Source organism: Octopus sinensis, linkage group LG4 (genome assembly GCF_006345805.1).
Source record: "Octopus sinensis linkage group LG4, ASM634580v1, whole genome shotgun sequence".
In the NCBI taxonomy this organism is placed as follows: domain Eukaryota; kingdom Metazoa; phylum Mollusca; class Cephalopoda; order Octopoda; family Octopodidae; genus Octopus; species Octopus sinensis.
The window spans coordinates 24,211,670-24,235,166 of record NC_043000.1 but is presented as its reverse complement, the minus strand read 5'-3'; the positions used below and the strand labels follow the sequence as shown (position 1 = coordinate 24,235,166).

Sequence of the window (23,497 nt, the reverse complement as noted above, 5' to 3'; positions counted from 1 at the left end):
GAAAGAGACAACTACAATTGCATCAAACTAATAAATTACATTGTGACTGTTACTTAAAGTGTTTCAGTACAACTGATTAGGAAATGGATTGGCCTAGATGAGAGATGCAGTTCAAGTTTATGCCAAAAAGGGGTTTCGCTAATGCCCTAGTGAGGAAACTACAGGAGAAGCATTTAGCAAGCAATAAGTCACTCTATCTAGCTTTTGTCAATCTGGAGAATTCTTTTAACTAAAAACAACTTGTGTTTGTTGAGAAGTTAAAACATGAAAGTGTGAAATCTGGTATAAAATATATATATATATATTTGCTTACGGCCATATCACATTGAATGCACCAGATCTCGTCCAATCACCAGGGTTAAGCAACATCGAGCCTAGTGAGTACTTAGATGGGTGACCGTTTGAGAAACCTAAGCGCTGTAAGCGTCTCACACTTTTATGAGTGCAGCATGACTGTGTGGTAAGTAGCTTGCTTCCCAACCACATGGTTCAAGGTTCAGTTCCACTGTGTGACACCTTGGGCAAGTATCTTCTACTGTAGCCTCAGGCCAACCAAAGCCTTTTGAGTGGATTTGATAGACAGGAACTGAAAGAAGTGTGTGTGTGTGTGTGTCTGTGTTTGTCCCCCCACTATCGGTTGACAACCAATGTTGGTGTGTTTACATCCCCGTAACTTAGTGGTTCAGCAAATAGAATAAGTACTAGGCTTTCAAAGAATAAGTCCTGGGGTCAATTTGCTCAACTAAAGGCAGTGCCCCAGCATGGTCACAGTCAAATGACTGAAACAAGAATATATATTATGTAAATAGAGGAATTTATCTATACAGAAATATATATATAAATCAGTAAATGGTGGGGGTTATATATATATATCTGTATAGATAAATTCCTCTATTTACATAATATCGAGGTCTCTTTCATTTTTTTCTTGTCTTACCATTAATATTGATATATATATATATATATATATAAATGAGCACTTTGTTGGTTATGACTACAAGGGTCCCAGCTGATACAATCAACAGAACTGCTTGTACATGAAATTAACATACAAGTGGTTGAGCACTCCACTGACATGTGTACCCTTAATGTAGTTCTCAGGGAAATTCAGCGTGACGCAGAAATTTACAGCTGAATGAAGCAAGTGTATTAGTCTGATGCTTGGGAAAGTGAGAATGTCTTTTACGTTTCGAGCCTACGCTCTTCAACAGAAAGGAATAAGAGAAAATAAACAGAGGGAAAATAAAAAGATTTGTGGATTTTAGTGAGCAGGAATGGCAGCTGATTGGGAAAAAAAGTTTTGACAGGAGAGCTAGAAAGAAGGGGAGATAATAAAGTATTGGTGATCTCAAAACAAAGGTGCGTGTGTAGACACTACCTATGCTTGTATAATTCAGTAGATGTACAATGTGAACTTAAATCAGTTGAGTGTGAATGGATCGAGACCATGGTGAAGTGTCAGAGCAATTAGATAGACAATGAAATAACTGATTCCACATGGATATCGTTGGTAATTAATAATACAAACAAATGACCAGGATGGAAGAAAGTCTTAGGAAATCTTAGCAAGGAAAATTTTGGGGATAAAAGATTAAAAAATTGTTCAAAAAAATTAATACAACCATACAAGTAAAATATTATTATTATCATTATTATTTTTATCACGTGCTTTCACTGCACTACTGAGCACAGCTCTGTGTGCCTTGGGTATGTGCTGTGGTTTGTTGTGATGCTCTTATTGTTACTGTATTGAAAGTGTTTTACGTAGGATGTGTGCAGTGCCTAGTAGTACTATTTTCTGTATGTTATATATATTTGTTAGTCCTGGTGTGTTTGCTATGTATTAGTCTGAATATTTTTTATCATCCCTAATCCGCCTATTATGAAAAGAATTGTTTCCGTTTTTAGACTCCACATTTGAGTTACCTCTGTTTCCAGGTCTTTGTAGTTTGAAAGTTTCTCCATTTCTTTTAGAGAAACATTCTTATCTCTTGGTATTGATACATCAATTAGAAAGCATTTTTTTCTTGATGATCTCTGACAACTATAACTGGCCTACAGACCTTAATTTCTCTATCTGCATGTATTGGCATTATTATTATTATTATTATTAAGTAGTAATAGATATCTAAATACTCAGAGATAACAAAAGGTTATCAATATTTACCTTTCTGTAAATGTCATCATTTTCTGAGAAGTCACCAGCAAATCTTGGAATTACATGAACGTGAACATGCTACAACAAATTTAACATATAAGTATAAATAATTTTTTTAGACATGAAAAAAACACATTGAACAATGCAGATAAACCAGATTTAACCATTTTTCACATTCAGATTACTCTGTCCAGTGTAATGCTTATACATTTACATTGTTTATGAATTAATTACGCATTATCTCATAGCTTCGAATTTCAATGATGCAGTTGTTTATTTTTAGAACGACACTGTAGGATAAGTCTGAGAGGCCAGATCTGGCTGGTTTTATCATAGAACGGGCAGAAAGTTTAGGCTGGATATAGTTTGTTTAAATGCTAAAGGGTCAATGAAAAAATATATAATTATTTTCATTTTTTCAACCAGTAAAAAAAATTGCCCATAAACTATAAAAGCATATTGGAATGAGACAGATCATCATTTAATGTCCACTTTTTCATGTCTGCACAGATCAGACAGAATTTGCTAAGATAGACTTTCTATGGCCAGCTGCCCTTCTTGTCACTAACCCTCACCTGTTTACATGCAACGTAGTATATCCTCTGGCCAGACATGTTTTTTTACAGAAGACTTAATCACTTATATCTCACAGTAATGCTCATTTACAACCATTATATGATGTCAAGACACGGGTACACATATACATCTAATTGCCGGCTCCTGTCCAACCCATGCCAGCATAGAAAGTGGATGTTAAATGAGGATAATGATATATATATATATATATATAATATATATATATATATATATATATATTTATTTATTTATATATATATATATATTTATTTATATATATATATATTCTTTTACTTGTTTCAGTAATTTGACTGTGACCATGCTGGAGCACTGCCTTCAGTCAAGCAAATCGACCCCAGGACTTATTCTTTGTAAGCCTAGAACTTATTCTATTGGTCTCTTTTGCCGAACCACTAAGTTACAGGGATGTAAACATACCAGCATCGGTTGTCAAGCGATGTTGGGGGGGGACAAACACAGACACACAAACATACACACACATACACACACATACATATATACGACAGGCTTCTTTCAGTTTGTCTACCAAATCCACTCACAAGGCTTTGGTCAGCCTGGGGCTATAGTAGAAGGTGGACTGAACGCAGTGGACTGAACCCGGAACCATGTGGTTGGTAAGCAAGCTACTTACCACATAGCCACATATATATGTGTAAAGATGTTGCTTAAGTATAGCAATACTAATAACATGGTATTGGTACTCAATATACATATGCTTCACTATAAAGCATTAGTTACATATAAGAGCATACTAAGAAATTACATAAATAGCAAGTAAAAAACAGGAATTATGCAACCAACTTCATTAGCTTACAGTTGTTTCTGCTATAAGATGCAGTGCGCTCAGAGAGGAGTGCACATGCCTCACCTTATAGTAGAAATAGATGTAAGTTAATGACATCAATTACATAATTCTTGTTATCTCGTCATTTATTTAATTTATTATTACATTCGCTCCCCCTCTCTCTCTCTTTCACATATACACAATGGGTTTCTTTTAGATTCCGTCTACCAAAACCACTAACAAACTTTAGGTTGGCCCAGGGTTTTAGGAGAAGATACTGTGCAGCAATACTCAACCAGAAACTATTTGGTTGAGAAGCATGTTTCTTAACCACATAGCTATGCTTGCACATGGAGTGCAAAATTTATAATGCAAGTTCCTGAACAAGGCACTTTTCTTTAAAAATCCTTGTTGCTTAGTACTACCTTGGCTCTGACTGATCAGACCATCAAAGGCATTCCAGCATCCACTGTTTAGATACCATCCTTATTACCAACCACTTTATAGTATATACTGGATGCATTTTATTGTGCTACCGACACCAGAGAGCTTGTATGATAGAATCCACTTGATGAGATATGTTAAATAAAAATAAAAGATTTGAAAACCAATTACTCTTACCTTAACACTTTGTCCTGCTTCTAGGCCATCTTGAATAGCAAAAGTCAGAGAAGTTCCATTAAAATGTTTCTTGACTACATCACCGACTTTGCGTGCTGTACACCATAAATCAGATGTATGTTCATCGCTTACCTCAGAGAAACTAGAAACAACTGGTTTTGGACAAATTAAAACATCTTCAGTAAAAGTTAAGAAAATAACTGGAACCATCTTACAAAACAATAACTCTGAGCACCTTTTCAAACTCCACCTGTCTAACACCCATGGACATGTTTACAAAGTCAGAAAACAGCACAGCTCCCATGACATTCGGTAATATTTTTTCACGCTAAGAGTTGCTGAAGCATGGAACAAACTGCCAGCATCAGTTGTTAGTTGTCGGAGCACTGCATCCTTCAAAACTTCCATGCTTCCTGAGATTCGCCAACACTACACCTGATTTTCTCCCCTCCATACACTCGCAAGCATGTATCTGACTCACACTGTTCACTTCCCAGACATTTGTACATTACTGCATATGCTTTATACACACATTTGACAAGTTGTGGTGCACCTGAGCACTGTATACAATAATTTCATTATTATTTTTATTGGAACAGAAATTAAAGCAGGTTGGCCATACACCAGCTAGATGTATGAGAAGTAGAGGTTTCATAGCAAAGGAACTGGTTCACATGTCATCAGGGAATGTCCACACACTGATGGACCTGTGAGACACCTGTCTAGGGGATAGCGGTATCAACTCTCCTTCAAGTCCTGTATGCTCTCCATGGCCCTTGACAAGTATTGCCATCCTGAGCTGAGCCGAGCATAGTGGCGACTAAGGGTAACTCTGTACTCCGCTTGTCTTTCGCAGGACTAAATCATAAAAAATTTGTAGTGGTTACAATAACAAGATAAAAGAAAATAGATAAGCAATTATAATAAAAATACAATAAAGGATACGTCCGGGTAATACAGGCTTGATGTTGACAAATGCAAAAGAGAATGGTGTATTAAGAAATACTTGTGATGAAGGAATATCAATGTGACCAAATTTATATGTTTCCTGTTCATCTACAGTGGTATTTTCTAGTGAAAAACAAAAGATAAAACTTAAGATTATTTCAATCAACTAATGACAAACAACGTAATTTACCACGAAAATCTAGCCATTTCTGCCATTTCATTAATTTGTCCTAACATCATAACAACCTCTGTTATACAAGACATTTATTATATTTTAGCTTTTACTTGTTTCATCCATTGGACTGTGGCCATGCTGGGGCACCACCTTGAAAGGCTTTAGTCAAACAAATTGATCCTAGGACATATTTTAAACTTGGTACTCATGCTGTTTGTCTTTTTGCTGAAACACTAAGTTACAAGAATATAAACAAACCAACATCGGTTCTCAAATGCTAGGAATGAATGACAAACAGACACACACACACACAATAGGCTTTCACACAGTTTCCATCTCCCAAAACTTACAAATCATTGGTTAAGTCAGGATTATAGTAGAAGACACTTGCCCAAGGTCCCATGTTGTGGAAATGAATCTGATACAACACAGTCGCAAAGCAAGCTTCTTCATTACACAGCCATGCCTGCATTCAGGGACACTTTATTTTTGCAATTTTATGGCCATTTCCTACCCTGGCTTGGATAGGGATACAAACCCAAACATTTCCATGAAACAAATTTTTGAAATCTTTTTTTTTTCCCTTTTTTATCAAAACTAAATGCATTTACTGTGATCAAAAAGTTGTTTAAACTGAAGCACATTGAATGAGGTGCCATAGCAAGCAAGACAACAGTTACAAAAATTTGAAGATACAATACTGACACAAAATTGCACTCTATTGTTTTTTATGATTTTGGACAGGCCACATTATTCTATGTACTTCATCATCATTTAACATCCATTTTCCATGCTGACATGTGTTGGATGGTTTGACAGGAGCCAAGAAGCCAACAGACTGTACCAAGCCCCAGATGTCTGCTTTGGTATGGTTTCTACAGCTGGATGCTGTTCCTTATGCAAACCTCTTTGCAAAGTATAGTGGGTGTTTTTTTTATGGCACCAGCACTAGCAAGATCACCACAAGACAAGACACCCCACTCAACTGAAGGTGCGATGGGTGTTTAGTTTTGAGGGAGGTAGCTTTTTCTAGGTGATGAGGGGTTAGAGTTCGTTAGAAAGACAGAAACAGGTGTCTTGCAGTAGAATAGATACATGGCTACTCCAGTTGGAAAAACAGAGAAGATGATGAAGGGGTGTCAGGGCATACCCTCTATACATATTTAGCTGCTAGGAACAGGTACCAGATCATACAGTAAAGTTACCTGTGAATGTTACCTATCCACAAGATTTATTTTCTTCATCCCTTGCATGCCATACAACTGAAGGCAAGCACTGTCTTACATTGTGGAAAAAATAAGAAAAGTTAGAAAGAAAACAAAATATGAGGTACATGTTGTCATTATCGCTGCAGCAGTGTTGGAAATTGTACACTGGTTAAGCTTACAGTTGTAATTCTATCTATACTATGGCCCAGGTTGTGAGATTATCAATCAAATCAACACTAGGGTAGTTGTTTAATCTACCCTGATTGAATATAGAGTAATCCCTCGCCATATTGCAGTTCACCTATCGTGCAATTAGTACATCATGGATTTTTCTGGCTAATATATGTAAATTTATATCGCAGACTCCTCAGTATATCTGGGTTTCTGTGGCTGATAGGTATTTATATTTTAATAGATTTTAATTATTTCTGTGGGAGGTTTTGGAACGTAACACCTGTGATAGTTAAAGGATTACTGTATAACACTAGGATTGTCCTTGAGTAGTTGTTCTAGTGTCAATGTTGGTATACACTCACTGTGGTGCAAGGAAGGTCAAGGGTCAAGATGTGAGAGAAGCCTAAGAAAAGAAAGGCATGTAGAGAGAAAGAGAGATTAGAAAAGGTAGAAGGAAAAGATGAGAGAGACAGAAGAGAGGAAAAAGATAAAGAGGAGAAAATATAAGTAGAGAGAGGGGAAGCAATCAAGAAACAAGAGATATTTTTTTTGCTCTAGGCACAAGGCCTGAAATTTTTGTGGGGTGGGGGGCAGTCGATTAGATCAACTCCAGTATACAACTAGTACTTAATCTATCAACCCTGAAAGGATGAAAGGCAAAGTTGACCTCAGTGGAATTTGAACTCAGAACATAACAACAGACGAAATACCACTAAGCGTTTCGCCTCGCATGCTAACGTTTCTGCCAGCTCACTGCCTTAAGAAACAAGAGATATTAACAATCATCATCAAAATCTTCATCATTTTATCATCCACTTCTCCATGTTCACATGGGAAGACAGAATTTATTGTGGCAGATTTTCTACAGACGGATGCCCTTCCTGTCACTAACCCTTACCTGCTTCCAACAAAGGTAATATTTGGCCCTGAACAGACAGGCTTCCATTGAAGATTGGAAACAAAGGATGTTGCTTGTCTGATATTGATGCTCATGTATAACTATTACGTGACACCAAGGCAAGAAGACACAATTATACACACCACACATACATATAGATACACATCATGGGTTTCTTTCAGTTTCCGTCTACCAAATCCACTCACAAAGCTTTAGTTGGCACAAGACTATAATAGAAGACATTTGCCAAAGGTGCTTTGCAGTGGGACAGAACCCAAGACCATATGATTGGGAAGAAGCTTCTTAACCACATAGCTACCCTGATGAGATTGGTGCCTTTTACCACATTATTCTTCCTCTCAGATTTATTTTAATGCATCTATTGAAACATATGTAGGTAATATGGTGATATAAATGATTTAAACAACATCTTGAGTATTTGTCTGCATTTTCCATTATTCTTATGTTCTCCAAAACACGTCTCACTTCTCCCCAGAATTAACTCCCACGCAAGTGTGATTACTAATTCCTTAGGCACTTATGTGACATTTGGCTACCTTGTAATTGTTCCTCTGGATCTTTCCTTGTAAATTGAACATTTATATATATATATATATATATATATATATACACACACACACACATATAATCACCATCACCATTTAACGTCAATTTTCCATACTGGCACGGGTTGGACAGTTTGACAGGAGTTGGTGAGGCCAGGGACTGCACAAGGTTCCATTGTCTGTTCTGGCATGGCTTCTATGGTTGGAGATATATATATATATATATATAATTATTAATATTATTTGAGGAAATATTATTCCTAACTTACAGGGAAAAATTCAATTTAGAAATATTAAATCAAATTTCACAAAATATAATATAATATATATATATATAAATTAGAAAAACCACCTTTTATCAATTCAAAACGAACAATTAAATTACACCATCCAGAAAATTACATATAATAGAAATATTAAAATTAAAATAACAATAATATACCGATGATTAAGTAAATTGCAAAATAATAATAAAAACGTATATATTTGGTTTTATTATTATTTTGCAATTTACTTAATCATCGGTATATTATTGTTATTTTAATATTTCTATTATATGTAATTTTCTGGATGGTGTAATTTAATTGTTCATTTTGAATTGATAAAAGGTGGTTTTCCAAATTTATATATATATAAATACACAAACACAAACTTCTTTCAGTTTCCATCTCCCAAATCAACTTTGGTCAGCCCAAAGTTATAATAAAAGACATTTTCCCAAGGTTCCACAGACTGGGACTGAACCTGAAACTATGCACCCAGTACAATCTGCAGAGGGGTTGGTGTTAGAATGGCTTCCAGCAGTAGAAACTATGTTGAAATAGAATATACAAGATGTGGTCCTCTGGCCTATTTAGGAGTGCATTTATCATCATCATCATCGTTTAATGTCCATTTTCTATGTTGGCATGGGTTGGACAGTTTGACTGAGGTCTGGAGAGCCAGCGGCTGCACTAGGCTCCAAGACTGTGATAACCCATCCAACCATGCCATGCCACCACAGAAAGCAGACATAAAATGATGACGATTAGTGATGACAGTAATGGAACAATGAGACAGAACCGTTCCACAGACAATTTGGCAAAGTTAAAAATTCTTACCAGTTGAGAAAGAATATATTTGATTGTAGAGGTCATTACGTCTGTGGTGCCAGACAGGCATCTCTAACCGGACATCATGTAATAAATCCATATTGATTTCTGCTGTACACAACCCTATTCCTTTACTACATTCAGCAATAACGGTTCCCCATGGATCAATTACCTGTTGAAAATATGGAGATGTACAAAAATATCACATGACAGTAAGTGCAGAGAAAAATAGGCTTTGTGATAAAAAAATGATGAAGTTATGGAATCCTGCCCTCCATACGCATGCACACATGCATATCATGACCCATATATTGTTCACTTTCCTGATATTTGGACATAATTCTATGTACTGTACATACACCTTTGATAAATTGTAGTGCACCTGAGCACTATACACAATAATTTAGTTATTTTGTAGTTTATGAAAGATAAAATGAGTAATATATATTTCTTTACTACCCACAAGGGGCTACACTTAATTTATCGACCCCGAAAGGATGAAAGGCAAAGTCGACCTCAGCAGAATTTGAACTCAGAACGTAACGGCAGACGAAATACGGATACGCCCGGTGTGCTAACATTTCTGCCAGCTCGCCGCCTGAGTAATATAGGTGGTATGAAGCAGAGAGATGACTGGAACAGGTGGGTTCAAACAGAAGTGGAATGCAGTTCACAAGTCAGTGATGCAGAACAGTGAAAACAGAAGTGGGATGGGTGGGTGCATAATATAAGAAAGTTTTCTTTTTTTTTCTTTTTGTCCACTATACCTATTTCTTTATTACCCACAAGAAGCTAAACACAGAGGGGACAAACAAGGACAGACAAACGGATTAAGTCGATTATATCGAACCCAGTGTGTAACTGGTACTTATTTAATCGACCCCGAAAGGATGAAAGGCAAAGTCGACCTCGGTGGAATTTGAACTCAGAACGTAGCAGCAGACAAAATACCGCAAAGCATTTCGCCTGGTACGCTAACGTTTCTGCCAGCTCGCTGCCTTTTTTGTGCACCATACCACTAAAGGTTGATGAATCAGTTAACTAGATGGATTCCTTTTGAATATCTGACACCTTTCAATATATTAACAATAGGATACAATTAATCAAAACTGTGCCCTCCCAATTCTATCTGTACTAGTCTCACCAAAGACATTTTCTAGACAAAGCTAAGAAATAGTTTGTTTTAAAAGAGTGAAACTCAAGTTGATAAAGCTACAAATTATCATCAACGTCATCATCTGGTCTAACTTGCTCAACCATTTTTAACGCATGCATGCTATCCATCTCATCATCATCATTGTTTAACATCTGAGGACTGGCGAAGCAGATGGTTGCACCCGACTCCAATCGGATCTGGCAGAGTTTCTACAGCTGGATGCCCTTCCTAATGCCAACCACTCCGAGAGTGTAGTGGGTGCTTTTATGTCCCACTGGCACAAGGGCCAGTCAGGCAGTACTAGCAATGGCCATGCTCAAATGGTACTTTTTATGTGCTACCTGCAAGGGAGGTCTCTGGAGAGGCATCTAGTGTTTATAGTGAGTTGACCTACATAGGTTGTGTTCAGATAACCTGCTCAAGTATGGCCATGCTTGACATCCATAGCAGTAGATCACTTGCCAGCAATGTCCTGCAAAGTGCAAGTGCCTTCCCCTTATAATGATGGAAATAGGCAGAATGTCTTCATACAAAAAGCTATAAGTAATAGCATGTAAATATAGGGCTTGTTTCAGTCATTTGACTGCGGCCATGCTGGAGCACCACCTTTAGTTGAGCAAATCGACCCCAGGACTTATTCTTTGTAAGCCTAGTACTTATTCTATCAGTCACTTTTGCCGAACCACTAAGTTACGAGGCCATAAACACACCAGCATCGGTTGTCAAGTATTGTTGGGGGGACAAACACAGATAGACATATATATACATATATACGACAGGCTTCTTTCAGTTTCCGTCTACCAAATTCATTCACAAGTCTTTGGTCGGCCCGAGGCTATAGTAAAAGACACTTGCCCAAGGTACCATGCAGTGGAACTGAACCCGGAACCATGTGGTTGGTAAGCAAGCTACTTACCACACAGCCACAAAATGTTGAAGGCTACTTGTAAATATAACAGATATTCTAGCATGGGCAGCTTTATTTCTTTTTATCAAAAAGGATTTTTAACCCAATATTTAAACACTGTTATTTATAGATTTATCTACTTCAAATTCCACCATTAAAAATGAATTATTTCATGTCTCTTGAAGTTTCTAAATTCTTATGATGTAAACAATGTGTGTGTGTTGTAAATAAGTGAGTAGTATGATATAGAAAAAAATAACCAGATCAAGGAATTACTGCAGTGTTTTAATATTTCTTTATCCCTTTTAAAATAATATTGCCCAAGATATTTTCTGATCTGTGACAAAATGTCCTTAACAAATCAGCCATTTCACTAAGAGATGGTGCCACATAAAAAAAAAACATCCATGCTGGTGCCACATAAAAAAGCACACATGCTGGTGCCACATAAAAAGCACCCATGCTGGTGACACATAAAAAGCACCCATGCTGGTGCCACATAAAAAGCACCCATGCTGGTGCCACGTATAAAGCACCCATGCTGGGGTCACGTATAAAACATCCAAGCTGGTGTCATGTAAAAAGCACCTGTATTGGCGGCACGTAAAAAGCATCCAATTTACTCTATAAAGTAGTTGATGTTAGGAGGGGCATCCAGTCATAGAACCCTTGCCAAAACAGACAGCTGGAACCTGGTGCGGCTTTCCATGTAGCCAGCTACTGTAAAACCACCAGTATGGAAAACACCTTAAATGATGATGATGGTGATACAAAATACAAAATGATGGTATATGACTAATTATAGAAATACTTTTTTTTTGCATCTTTTTCTCACCATTGCATGTCCATATGATGAGCGTTTCTTATTATGTCGGCCAACTTGTGCAGCTGCTATAACATAACACTGGCTTTCAATGGCACGGCTCCGAAGTAATGACTGGAAATATAAGCAAACATATTACAGAATACAGTATGTAGATATATATTCAGACACACACATACAGGATGCAGCAGAAAAATCTGCTGACTCTGGGAAAAGTTTTTTGCTCCATACTCTGAATACACACACACACAGCAATAAAAAATAATTTAAAATACAAAATTTCTGAAAGTGGAAGGCAAGAACAAGAATAATGTATTGTCTGCAATGTAATCCACCTCCTAGCATATAACCACCTCCCTCAATAGTGCACCCCAGCTGTCAAGGGGTCTTAATCTTGCAAGCTGCAAAGTGACCTCACTAGTGCTGGTGCCACAAAAAAAAATGCATCAAGCACACTCTGTAAAGTGGTCGACATTATGAAGAGCAACTGTGAGGGTGGAGGAACCAGATGGCTAGAGAGTGGAGGAACCAGATGGCTAGAGGCTGGAGGAACCAGATGGCTAGAGGCTGGAGGAACCAAATGGCTAGAGGCTGGAGGAACCAGATGGCTAGAGGCTGGAGGAACCAGATGGCTTGAGGGTGGAGGAACCAGATGGTTAGAGGGTGGAGGAACCAGATGGTTAGAGGGTGGAGGAACCAGATGGCTAGAGGGTGGAGGAACCAGATGGCTAGAGGGTGGAGGAACCAGATGGCTAGAGGGTGGAGGAACCAGATGGCTAGAGGGTGGAGGAACCAGATGGCTAGAGGGTGGAGGAACCAGGTGGCTAGAGGCTGGAGGAACCAGATGGCTAGATAATGAACAGCCATAGAAACCAAGTGAAGCAAACACTGGAGCATGATGCAGTAGTCAGACCCACCAGATGTTGTCAAAACATACAAATCATGCCAACATGGAAGACGGGTGTTAAACGAGAGCATAAAATCTTAGGTAAGGAGAGTTAAATGCTGAAAAACAAAAACTCAGCCCCTCAGCAATATACAAAATTTAAGATCCAAGTAAATTGAGCCTGACATGTTCAGTTATTGATTCTCATTACAGTCACTTGTTTCAGTTTTGGTTGTACTAAGATCAGATATATTTTTTCTTTTGTCTTTTGGCTGATACAACTTCATTGTTACAAATTACAATGAGTCTCTCCAACAACAACAACAAAAAACTGAAGGACACCTGTTTTTCAGTGAATAACTCTATTCTTTGATATAATGTTGAATTATTTCAGTAGTTTTGGGGAGGAACTGAATAGAGCTGTGCAAGACAAGAAATAGTTATTTATTAATGAGATTGCTGATGTGGTTGAGTTCACTTCACAACATTTATCCCTTTACAAGTGTCTTCTACTACAGGCACAGGTGAACCCAAAACTTATGAATGGAACTGAATAGACAGAATCAGTATGGAAGCCTACTGAGTAGAGTGCACCTGTCCTTGAGTAGCAGGTATAAGCTTTTGTCTTACTTAATATCACACCTTGGGGCTTGTGTGTTTTTAGTGAAGTCCACTCTGTTGCAGGCATTCAGACAAGGTCTCTTGTCTGAGGAAAACTCAATATTTTGATGAAGTTTCCTACTTTAGTAACCACAAGATAGGGCTCTATGCTTCTTTTCTCCCACCAGTCCCCAAAGTCCTACAAAAGTCCTCTCACTAAGCCACATTTTTAACTACTTTAATTTCACAGAAATTTTACAGAACAAAGCAGTGAATTACAGCACCTTGGCAATGTTTTCTACCTTCTTTAACCCTTTTGATACCAGTCCACCTACAAGCACACCTTTTTAAGTTATCTAAATAAATAAAAAAAACCCATAAACGTCGTCCTTTACAAGCCTAGCCAGGCTCATGGGTCCAGTTTCTCGGTTTCTGTGGCGTATGTGTTCCCCCCAGCTGGACGGGACACCAGTCCATCACAGCGTTACTCAAGAAACAGGAAGAGAGAGTGAGAGAAAGTTGTGGCGAAAGAGTACAGTAGGGGTCACCACCACCCCCTGCTGGAGCCTCATGGAGCTTTTTTAGGTGTTTTCGCTCAATAAACACACACAACGCCCGGTCTGGGAATTGAAATTGCAATCCTCTGACTGCAAGTCCCCTGCCCTAACCACCAGGCCATTGCGTCTCCATCTAAATTAAAATCATCCTTAAAAAATTTATGTTCCAAACAACAGATTAATAATGACAAAGTTATTTTACTAAATTCTTCATTATTTTCAAAATGAATTGAAACAAAGGCTGTATATTCTAAGAGAAATAATGTAAGAAAAGGGTTAATGATACTTACTTCCCAGTGAGCAATACCAGTTGGTTCCATGAAAGCAGAAGGATAAGTTAATAATTCTGCACCTTGTCTGGCCAAAATCAAAGCTAATTCTGGGAAACGTAAATCATAACACTCAAAAGAATCAAGGAAAAATATGATTAGAATTAGTTTAGTGTCTTGAGGTTCATCATCATCCTTTAACCTGTTAGCATTTAAAATGGCCATATCCAGCCCAAATATTTATTCTACCAATTTTATGTTCAAGCTGGTCAAATTTGGCTTCTCATACACACCCTACAAGGTCATTCTGAAAATAAACACTCACACATTGAAATCTTTAAACTACAAGATAATGCATAATTACTTCAAAACATCATCATCATCATCGTTTAACATCCGCCTTCCATGCTAGCATGGGTTAGACGATTTGACTGAGGACTGGCGAACCAGATGGCCGCACCAGGCTCCAATCTGATCTGGCAGAATTTCTACAGCTGGATGCCCTTACTAATGCCAACCACTCTGAGAGTGTAGTGGGTGCTTTTTACGTGCCACCAGCACAGGGCCAGTCAGGCGGTACTGGCAATGACCTCGCTCAAATCTCTTTCCACATGCCACCGGCACAGGTGCCAGTAAGGTGACGTTGGTAATGATCATGCTCGAATGGTGCCCTTTTATGTGCCACCAGCACGGAACCAGTTGGCTGCTCTGGCAATGATCACGCTCGGATGGTGCTCTTGGCACCCTACTAGCACAGGCACAAGTGCCAGTAAGGCGACGCTGGTAACGATCACATTCGAATGGTGCCCTTTTGGTGCTCAATGTGAATAAATAAGCATTGCATTTGATAAAGTAAGTCCACTTTCCATTTTGGCCTGGGTTGGACGGTTTGACAGAATCAGGAGAGCAACAGGGCTGCATCAAGCTTCGACGTCAGTTTTGGAACGGTTTCTATGGCTGGATATTGTTCCTAATGCCAACCACTTTACAGTGGGTACTGTGTGTGTTTGCTCAAGCACTGATACTTTCAACAGAATCAAGAAATCACGAATTTTATTATTTTTATTTTTATCTATGCTAGCAGTATCGCCCGGTGTTGCTCAGGTTTGTTTCGACCCTTTAAAATTGGAATTTTTGAAAAGTAAAAATTTTGCATTATGTAGCTTGTTATTCTCTTTAAGTGAACATATTTCTGGTTGAAATACACCGAAAAATGGCGACACAGCAGTTAAAAAATCGTAAAAAATAGGGATTTTCATAGAAAAAAAGCATCTTTTTGATGTAAATAATTTTTGGTGTTAACATGATCCGATTTGAATTTTTTCTTCTACGGAAGGAAGAGCAAGCCTTCTTCTATCATACTCTCAATTTTGGTCAACTTCGCCGCAGGGTCTCAGAGGAGATAGTGTTAGTTGAAGGCTACCAGACCTGCCATACACAGACAACTTCAGCTTTATATATAGAGAGATTAGTATAGGTGAGGTGGGTTTGTACATGTGTACATTTGAACACTGCTAGAATAACTGTATTTACTCCACCTACCACACTAACCACTCAGCACATAGCAACACTGCTTCTAAGGCAACAAGTATTTGTTATTATGTATTTACCTAGTGATTCATTACTACTTCGGCCAGTACAGTGAAAGCTATCACAAGGTTCTAATAAGGTTACACTATATATATCCAGAGTTGTCTCCCATACTTGCTGAAAGAATCGAAACATTAGTTCTTGTATTTTCCCTTGCTAAATATAGTTTTTTTTAGTTCAGCTTTTTAATGGAAGATTATAAATGATGCTATTTGTACGGCATAGACACATGTTGAAAACTATTGCACAGTGTATAGGCGTAGGAGTGGCTGTGCGGTAAGTAGCTTGCTTACCAACCACATGGTTCCAGGTTCAGTCCCAATGTGTGGCACTTTGGGCAAGTGTCGTCTTCTATGGCCTTGGAGCGACCAAAGCCTTGTGATTGGATTTGGTAGACGGAAACTTAAAGAAGCCCGTCGTATATATGTATATATATGTATGTGTGTGTGTGTTTATATGTCTATGTTTGTCCCCCAACATTGTGTGTCCGTGTTTGTACCTACAACATCGTTTGACAACCGATGCTGGTGTGTTTACGTCCCCGTAACTTAACGGTTCGGCAAAAGAGACCGACAGAATAAGTACTAGGATTACAAAGAGTAAGTCCTGGGATCGATTTGCTCAACTAAAGGCGGTGCTCCAGCATGGACACAGTCAAATGACTGAAACAAGTAAAAGAGAGTGTCAAAACAAAATGACTAACACACACATATGCGCACACATCTACATGTATGATGGACCTTTCTGCTTCTACAAATCAAATCCACTCACAAAGTGTTCGTCAGCCCAAACCTATTGTAGAAGTCACTGACCCAAGGTGTTGCACAGTAGGACTAAACCAGAAACCACTATGCATGCTGTATTCATGCGTCTGTTACATGTGTGCATGTGCATGCACAGGTACGTGCATGTGTGAAAGCATATGTGAACACTGCTTGGATAGCAATATACTTTATGTCCTATACAAGTCACAAGAAATGCAGTTTGTCAGTTCAGTATACAATGACATGTGGAACAAAAGTACAGGGTGGAGCAAATATCACAAAGGGGTCTGAAATAATTTGTTTCTGAGTGTGTTTATATGAGTACACATATTGCCCAACATATATCACAGAACCTCTCAAAACTAGAGACCATTAATTATTACCCAAGTGTAATAAGATTATCCATGAAGTCAAATCAAGCATTATCAATATATGCAATCACCATGAACCAAAAAACATGTTCAACCTAATGAGTGTGAAGGAACACTAGCATACAAAACATACATTCCCATCAGCAGCTGCCTGACAGATATCATTATACTTTCAACAGCAAAAGGATACAATCCCTAAGCCAACTTTTCCAACAGGTGTCACTACAGGGGGTTTAATACATTTGCCAGGTGTTGTATAATCACTCTCATGTAGACGCAAGCCTTTGATGTCAGCATCAAACATATGGATTTTTTCATAGGTTGTAACAACATGGCCATCACTGTTGATAATAATATGTGTATTTTTCACAAATTGGTCCGTGTTCTGAAAGTAAAAATGATAAATCTGATAATGTCAAGTTTGTCTTCGTTTCTACAAAACAGCAAAAAGGAATATGAAATAGAAAGGAACTGATTGTAATAAATGGCAAACTCAAGTAAAAAGAAAACAATTGGCTGTGTGGTAAGTAGCTTGCTTACCAACCACATGGTTTCGGGTTCAGTTCCACTGCGTGGCACCTTGGGCAAGTGTCTTCTACTATAGCCTTGGGCCGACTAAAGCCTTGTGAGTGGATTTGGTAGACGAAAACTGAAAGAAGCCCATCGTGTATATGTATATATACATGTGTGTGTGTTTGTGTATATGTTTGTGTGTCTGTGTTTGTCCCCGCAACATTGCTTGACAACTGATGCTGGTATGTTTACATCCCCGTAACTTAATGGTTCAGCAAAACAGAGTGATAGAATAAGTACTAGGCTTACAAAGAATAAGGCTTGGGGTCGATTTGCTCCAGCATGGCCACAGTCAAATGACTGAAACAAGTAAAAGAGAGTATGAAGAAAGCTTATCAAGTCATGCCAAAACCATGAACAGTTGTAGTCGCTATGACTGACTGCAAATAATTATTATTACTGTTATCACATAGTCAGGGAGAACAAATGACCCATTACTGGTTCTTTAAAACTGGTGGCCACGAAGAAGGTATCCTCAAACCAGAGACTTAGGCATAGTGCTTTCAATAGAGCAAACTATTACCAGATAGGATTGGATCCTGATGCAGCCTTCAGTCAAACCGTCCAACCCATGCCAGCATGGAAAGCGGATGTTAAACAACGATGATGATGATGAAACTCTGCTCAAGACACCCAAAGACCAGGTGATGGTGGTAAACAGAGCACACAGGCCATAATGGGATTTGAACTCAGAACCAAGAGAGGTACCGCAAGGCACCTACCTCAAGAATTCCACCATTCCACTACCCTAGACTGGTACTTCACTTACTGACTCCTAATCGGATGAAAGGCAAAGTTGACCTCTTCAGCATTTGAACATAGAATGCAAGGAACCAGAATACAAATCATTCCATCCAATGTCCTAACCGTTCTGAGTGACTTAGTTCCAACTTAGAATCCATCCATGCAATGCCTACCTGCATGCATACATACCATAATGCATATTTTCATTTGCACATGCATGTATGCTTGTGTACATGGAGTATGTTTTCATTCATACATACATGCATACATAATGTATGCATATATGTATTCATTCATTCTGTCTCTCTCTCTTTCACTCTCAGGAAATTAACAAAATCTAAAACCCAATGACAGATTGATTACTTTAATGAAGCCGTTTACTCTTTTACTTGTTTCCGTCATTTGACTGTGACCATGCTGGATGATCACCTCTAGTCGAGCAAGTCAACGTCAGGACTTATTCTTAGTAAGCCTACTACTTATCCTATTGGTCTTTCGCCAAACTACTAAGTTACACGGACATAAACACACCAGCATTGGTTGTCAAGCGATGTTGTGGGGTGGGACAAACACAGACACACAAACATACACACACACACACATATACAGTCATACATATATACCACGGGCTTCTATCAGTTTCCATCTACCAAATCCACTCACAAGGCTTTGGTCGGCCTGAGGCTATAGTAGAAGACACTTGCCCAGGGTGCCATGCAGTGGGACTGAACTCGGAACCATGTGGTTCGTAAGCAAGCTACTTACCACAGCCACTCATGCAAAATTCTATTTAAATATCTAGTGATACCAGTACAGTAGGAACAAGATTACTGATGTTATGGTTTTGATTTCAAATCTCATAACAGTTTATCACATTTCAAACACCTAGCTGATCAGTTAATGTTCTGGCTTATTTACTTAAAGAATTGACAGTTTCTATCCTATTATAAGTGGCGGTGTGTGGCTTAGTGGTTAGGGTGATAGTACCATGATCGTAAGATTGTGGTTTCAATTCCTGGACCAGGCGACGCGTTATGTTCTTGAGCAAAACACTTCATTTCACGTTGCTCCAGTCCACTCAGCTGGCAAAAATGAGTAACGCTGCGATGGACTGGCGTCCGGTCCAGCTGGGGAACACATATGCCATAGAAACCAGGAAACTGCGCCCATGAGACTGGCTAGGCTTTAAAAGGGTGCATTTATTATTTATTTATCCTATTATAAAGGCACCTTTATAAAGACACATTAGCTAATTTAGTCAAAGAGCATTCTATGATACTGAAAACTAACAGCAGGTATGAACATTTTAACAAAAGTATAATTTTAATTTAAAAAAAGGAAACAGAAATAATGAGCAAATACATACGTACTTTTTGATGAAATCCACCCAATGACAACCATATTTGAAGTTCTTTAGCAATACCCTTGTATTTAGATACTAAATGACCATCAAGACTCTCAGATTGTTCCAAAGACTGCTTTATGGATTCTCCAATATAATCAAAACATTCTGGTAAAAATACCATCTGAAATATCAAGAAATATTAAATCAATCAATCAAAACTTATGTGGGTTAACGAGTTAGAAGGCTTTAGCAGGCTAAATATTTTGTCTTTCATCAGTTATTCTGAAAGTTCAGTATTTTAAAGTTCATACCTAGTTGTTAATCTACATATCATCATCATCATTCGATGTGCACTTTTTCCATGCTTGCATAGCTTGGAAGGAATTTGAGACAGGTACTCTTCCAGGTGCCAACACTCACCTGTTTCCAAAATGGGTAATATTTTCCCAAGGCTAGACGTTCTCATGGTGTACTGGAAATGAATGACACTGCTTGTATGACAGTGATACTCATTTACAATTACCACAAGACAAGGAAAGACACACACACACGCAAATACATACATACGTACATACGTACGTACATACATATGTACATACATACGTATGTGCCAGTGGCACATAAAAAGCACCCACTACACTCTTGGAGTGGTTGGCATTAGGCAGGGCATCCAGCTGTAGAAACCTTGCCAGATCAGACTGGAGCCTGGCGCAGCCTTCTGGCTTGCTAGTCCTCAGTCAAATTGTCCAACCCATGCTAGCATGGAAAGCAGACATTAAACAATGACAATGATGATGATGATAATAGCTTCTTACAGTCTCCATCAGCAAAATTCACTCACAAGGCATTAGTCAGTTTGGAGCTGTAGTAAAAGACACTTGCTTAAGGTGTCTCACAATGGGACTGAGCAACTAAACTCCAAACCATCTAGTTACCAAGTGAACTTCTCAACCACACAGCTATGCCTGCACATACTTTGTTCTTTAGCCATTAGGGAAGAAAAGCAACTGTGGTTTTAGGACAATGTCTATATTCAAATAGTTACATAATGCTTTCATACACCTACCTGTACTCCTTGAGATTTGGCCTTCTCAATAAGTGATCTGCAAACAGAAAAGTTCTCTTCTTTATCCGCAGACGATGTCAACTGGCACACAGCTATACGTGGGTGTTGTTTCCCAACTTTTTCCACAATGCTAGACATCTTGCGAAAATGATGTCTACACCCAGTTGAAGCAGCACGGACGACTAACCTGAAATGAAATAGATTCAGATGCAATATTATTTATATAATCAGTTGGTTGATTATAATTTTAATTAGGCAAACTTGCAAAGAATCAAAAATTAACAACTTCTGTTTTAGAATCACAATCCTCACTAATTCCAGGTTGCTGCTGACAAGATCATCATTATCTTAATACACATGCCATCCTTAATTTTATTCCTATCTTTTATCTTTTTCTTGTTTCAGTCACTATACAGTGGCCATGCTGGGGCACCGCCTAGAATGTTTTTGTCAAACAAATCAACCCCAGTAGTTATTTTTTAAGCCTGGTACTTATTCTATTGGTCTCTTTTGGCAAACCGCTAAGTTACAGGGACATAAACACACCAGTTGTCAAGTGGTGATGGACAAACACACACACACACACACACATATATATATATATAATATTATTAGTGAATTGAAGAAATGGAGTTGAACGAATATTGAACAGAAATCGTTTTATTGCATTCTACACGTGTTTCGAAAGGCACAATTTACCAAATTCCGATTGAATAAGGAGACCATATTGTGTCTTTCTCTTCAGGAAGAAATAGGAAATCCGTTGGAAAAAACAAAAACAGAACAGAGGCGGAGCAAAACAAATCGAACGAGGCTCCTAAGAGCCCATGGCCAAACTGTTTATCAATGTATGTTGAAAACTGGTGGTGGGTGCGTTGAAGGTTTTAACGGGTCAGGCAGCGGTCATTCCGGTGGGTGGGATCACAGGGTGCTTAGATGTTACACCCGGTTACACTACTTATATGAAAATAGCCCTTGGAAAGAAATTCTGAATAACTTTTATGAGAAATATGATTAACCATAGCAAGGGGAATTACTCCTGGGAGACGAATGGTGGTTTTGTCTTGACGACGGGGGGTTTCTTTGACAAGGCAGGCTTAGACGAACATACGCACACATAAAAAAATTTTTTCTGCCACCCGACGGATTTTATAGCAGTGACCATTGTGTAGGGCTGTTTACCAACTGATGGCCACGTGATCAAACGCACATACGAACACATAGAACAGTACACACACACATGTTTCTAAGTAGATTTTGTCTCGCCCCATATAATACACCTAATATTCTTTAAATAGTCAGAACTTTAGTCTCGGTCACAAAGAACATCTAAGCACCCTGTGATCCCACCCACCGGAATGACCGCTGCCTGACCCGTTAAAACCTTCAACGCACCCACCACCAGTTTTCAACATACATTGATAAACAGTTTGGCCATGGGCTCTTAGGAGCCTCGTTCGATTTGTTTTGCTCCGCCTCTGTTCTGTTTTTGTTTTTTCCAACAGATTTCCTATTTCTTCCTGAAGAGAAAGACACAATATGGTCTCCTTATTCAATCGGAATTTGGTAAATTGTGCCTTTCGAAACGCGTGTAGAATGCAATAAAACGATTTCTGTTCAATATTCGTTCAACTCCATTTCTTCAATTCACTAATAATATTAAAATTCAATTATCCGCACCAACGCACGGTTGCAACACCATATGGTTGTACCTCCAACTGTGCTGTCTTCTGCTGTGATTTTTGCTACCAAGGTATCGGTTAAACTTTTGATTAATCTGCAACAAGATTATTCATCTTTCTATTTCACAAAATATATATTATATATATATATATATATACACACACATATATACGACAGGCTTCTTTCAGTTTCCATCTACCAAATCCACTCACAAGCTCTGGTCGGCCCAAGGCTATAGTAGAAGACACTTGCCCAAGGTGCCACGCAGTGGGACTGAACCCGGAGCCATATGGTTGGTAAGCAAGCTACTTACCACACATTCCTAGAAGAGCAGCACCAACCGCCAGAAATTAACACTAAAGAAATTAACACTAAAGTACTATCTTATTTTAATAAATATATACTTAGTGTGTTTTTAAATGGCTTACAAACACCTTCCACGCTGCAATTGTTTTTGTTTCAGCACACAATCTCAGATCAGTCACTTGCTCCGCAAGTACAACACCATTATTTTAAATTTTGATGCATTTCTGATGTCTAAGAATGGATGTTTCTGTGTACGACTCTTTTCAAATTTAATTCTAGAGAACTGGAAAGGCAGATTTACCTTGTCTTGATTTACCCATTTTGCCCCGCCTAAATTTACATTTTATATGCTCAAAGAGAATATTGATAATTTTCTGAAATAGTGTTCTGAATAGATTATAGGTTTTACTGCATTTAGAGAAGATCTTTACTTTACTGATATAGTTTTGGCAAGGTAGTGGACATTATTAAAAAAATATTTTTTCTTCAAAGTCAAAAATGCAGAAAATATTACTCATTGTGTTCAACCAACTCTTACTGGAAACTGGAAAAGCAGACTTTTGGAAATAGGTGTTTGAATTTCCCCATTTTTGTCAGGGGTGCCCCTCATTTTTTTGTTATTATTTCATGCATTGCA

General features: G+C 38.3%; 1 protein-coding gene across 7 annotated transcripts in view; it reads right to left on the bottom strand.

Annotated features, from left to right (window-relative positions):
* Window positions 1-23,497, bottom strand: part of LOC115211131 (deaminated glutathione amidase) — a 69,049-nt gene that overhangs the window by 22,968 nt on the left and 22,584 nt on the right. For all 7 annotated transcript variants that reach the window (XM_029780075.2, XM_029780074.2, XM_036501928.1 and 4 more), the window contains exons 2-10: window positions 20,872-21,058; window positions 19,831-19,986; window positions 17,334-17,528; window positions 14,440-14,550; window positions 12,119-12,220; window positions 9,230-9,392; window positions 5,106-5,231; window positions 4,161-4,336; window positions 2,168-2,236 (exon numbers count right to left, since the gene is read on the bottom strand). In XM_029780075.2, the coding sequence (XP_029635935.1) occupies window positions 2,168-2,236; window positions 4,161-4,336; window positions 5,106-5,231; window positions 9,230-9,392; window positions 12,119-12,220; window positions 14,440-14,550; window positions 17,334-17,528; window positions 19,831-19,986; window positions 20,872-21,058 (1,285 nt within the window). The remainder of the gene's footprint in view (window positions 1-2,167; window positions 2,237-4,160; window positions 4,337-5,105; window positions 5,232-9,229; window positions 9,393-12,118; window positions 12,221-14,439; window positions 14,551-17,333; window positions 17,529-19,830; window positions 19,987-20,871; window positions 21,059-23,497) is intronic.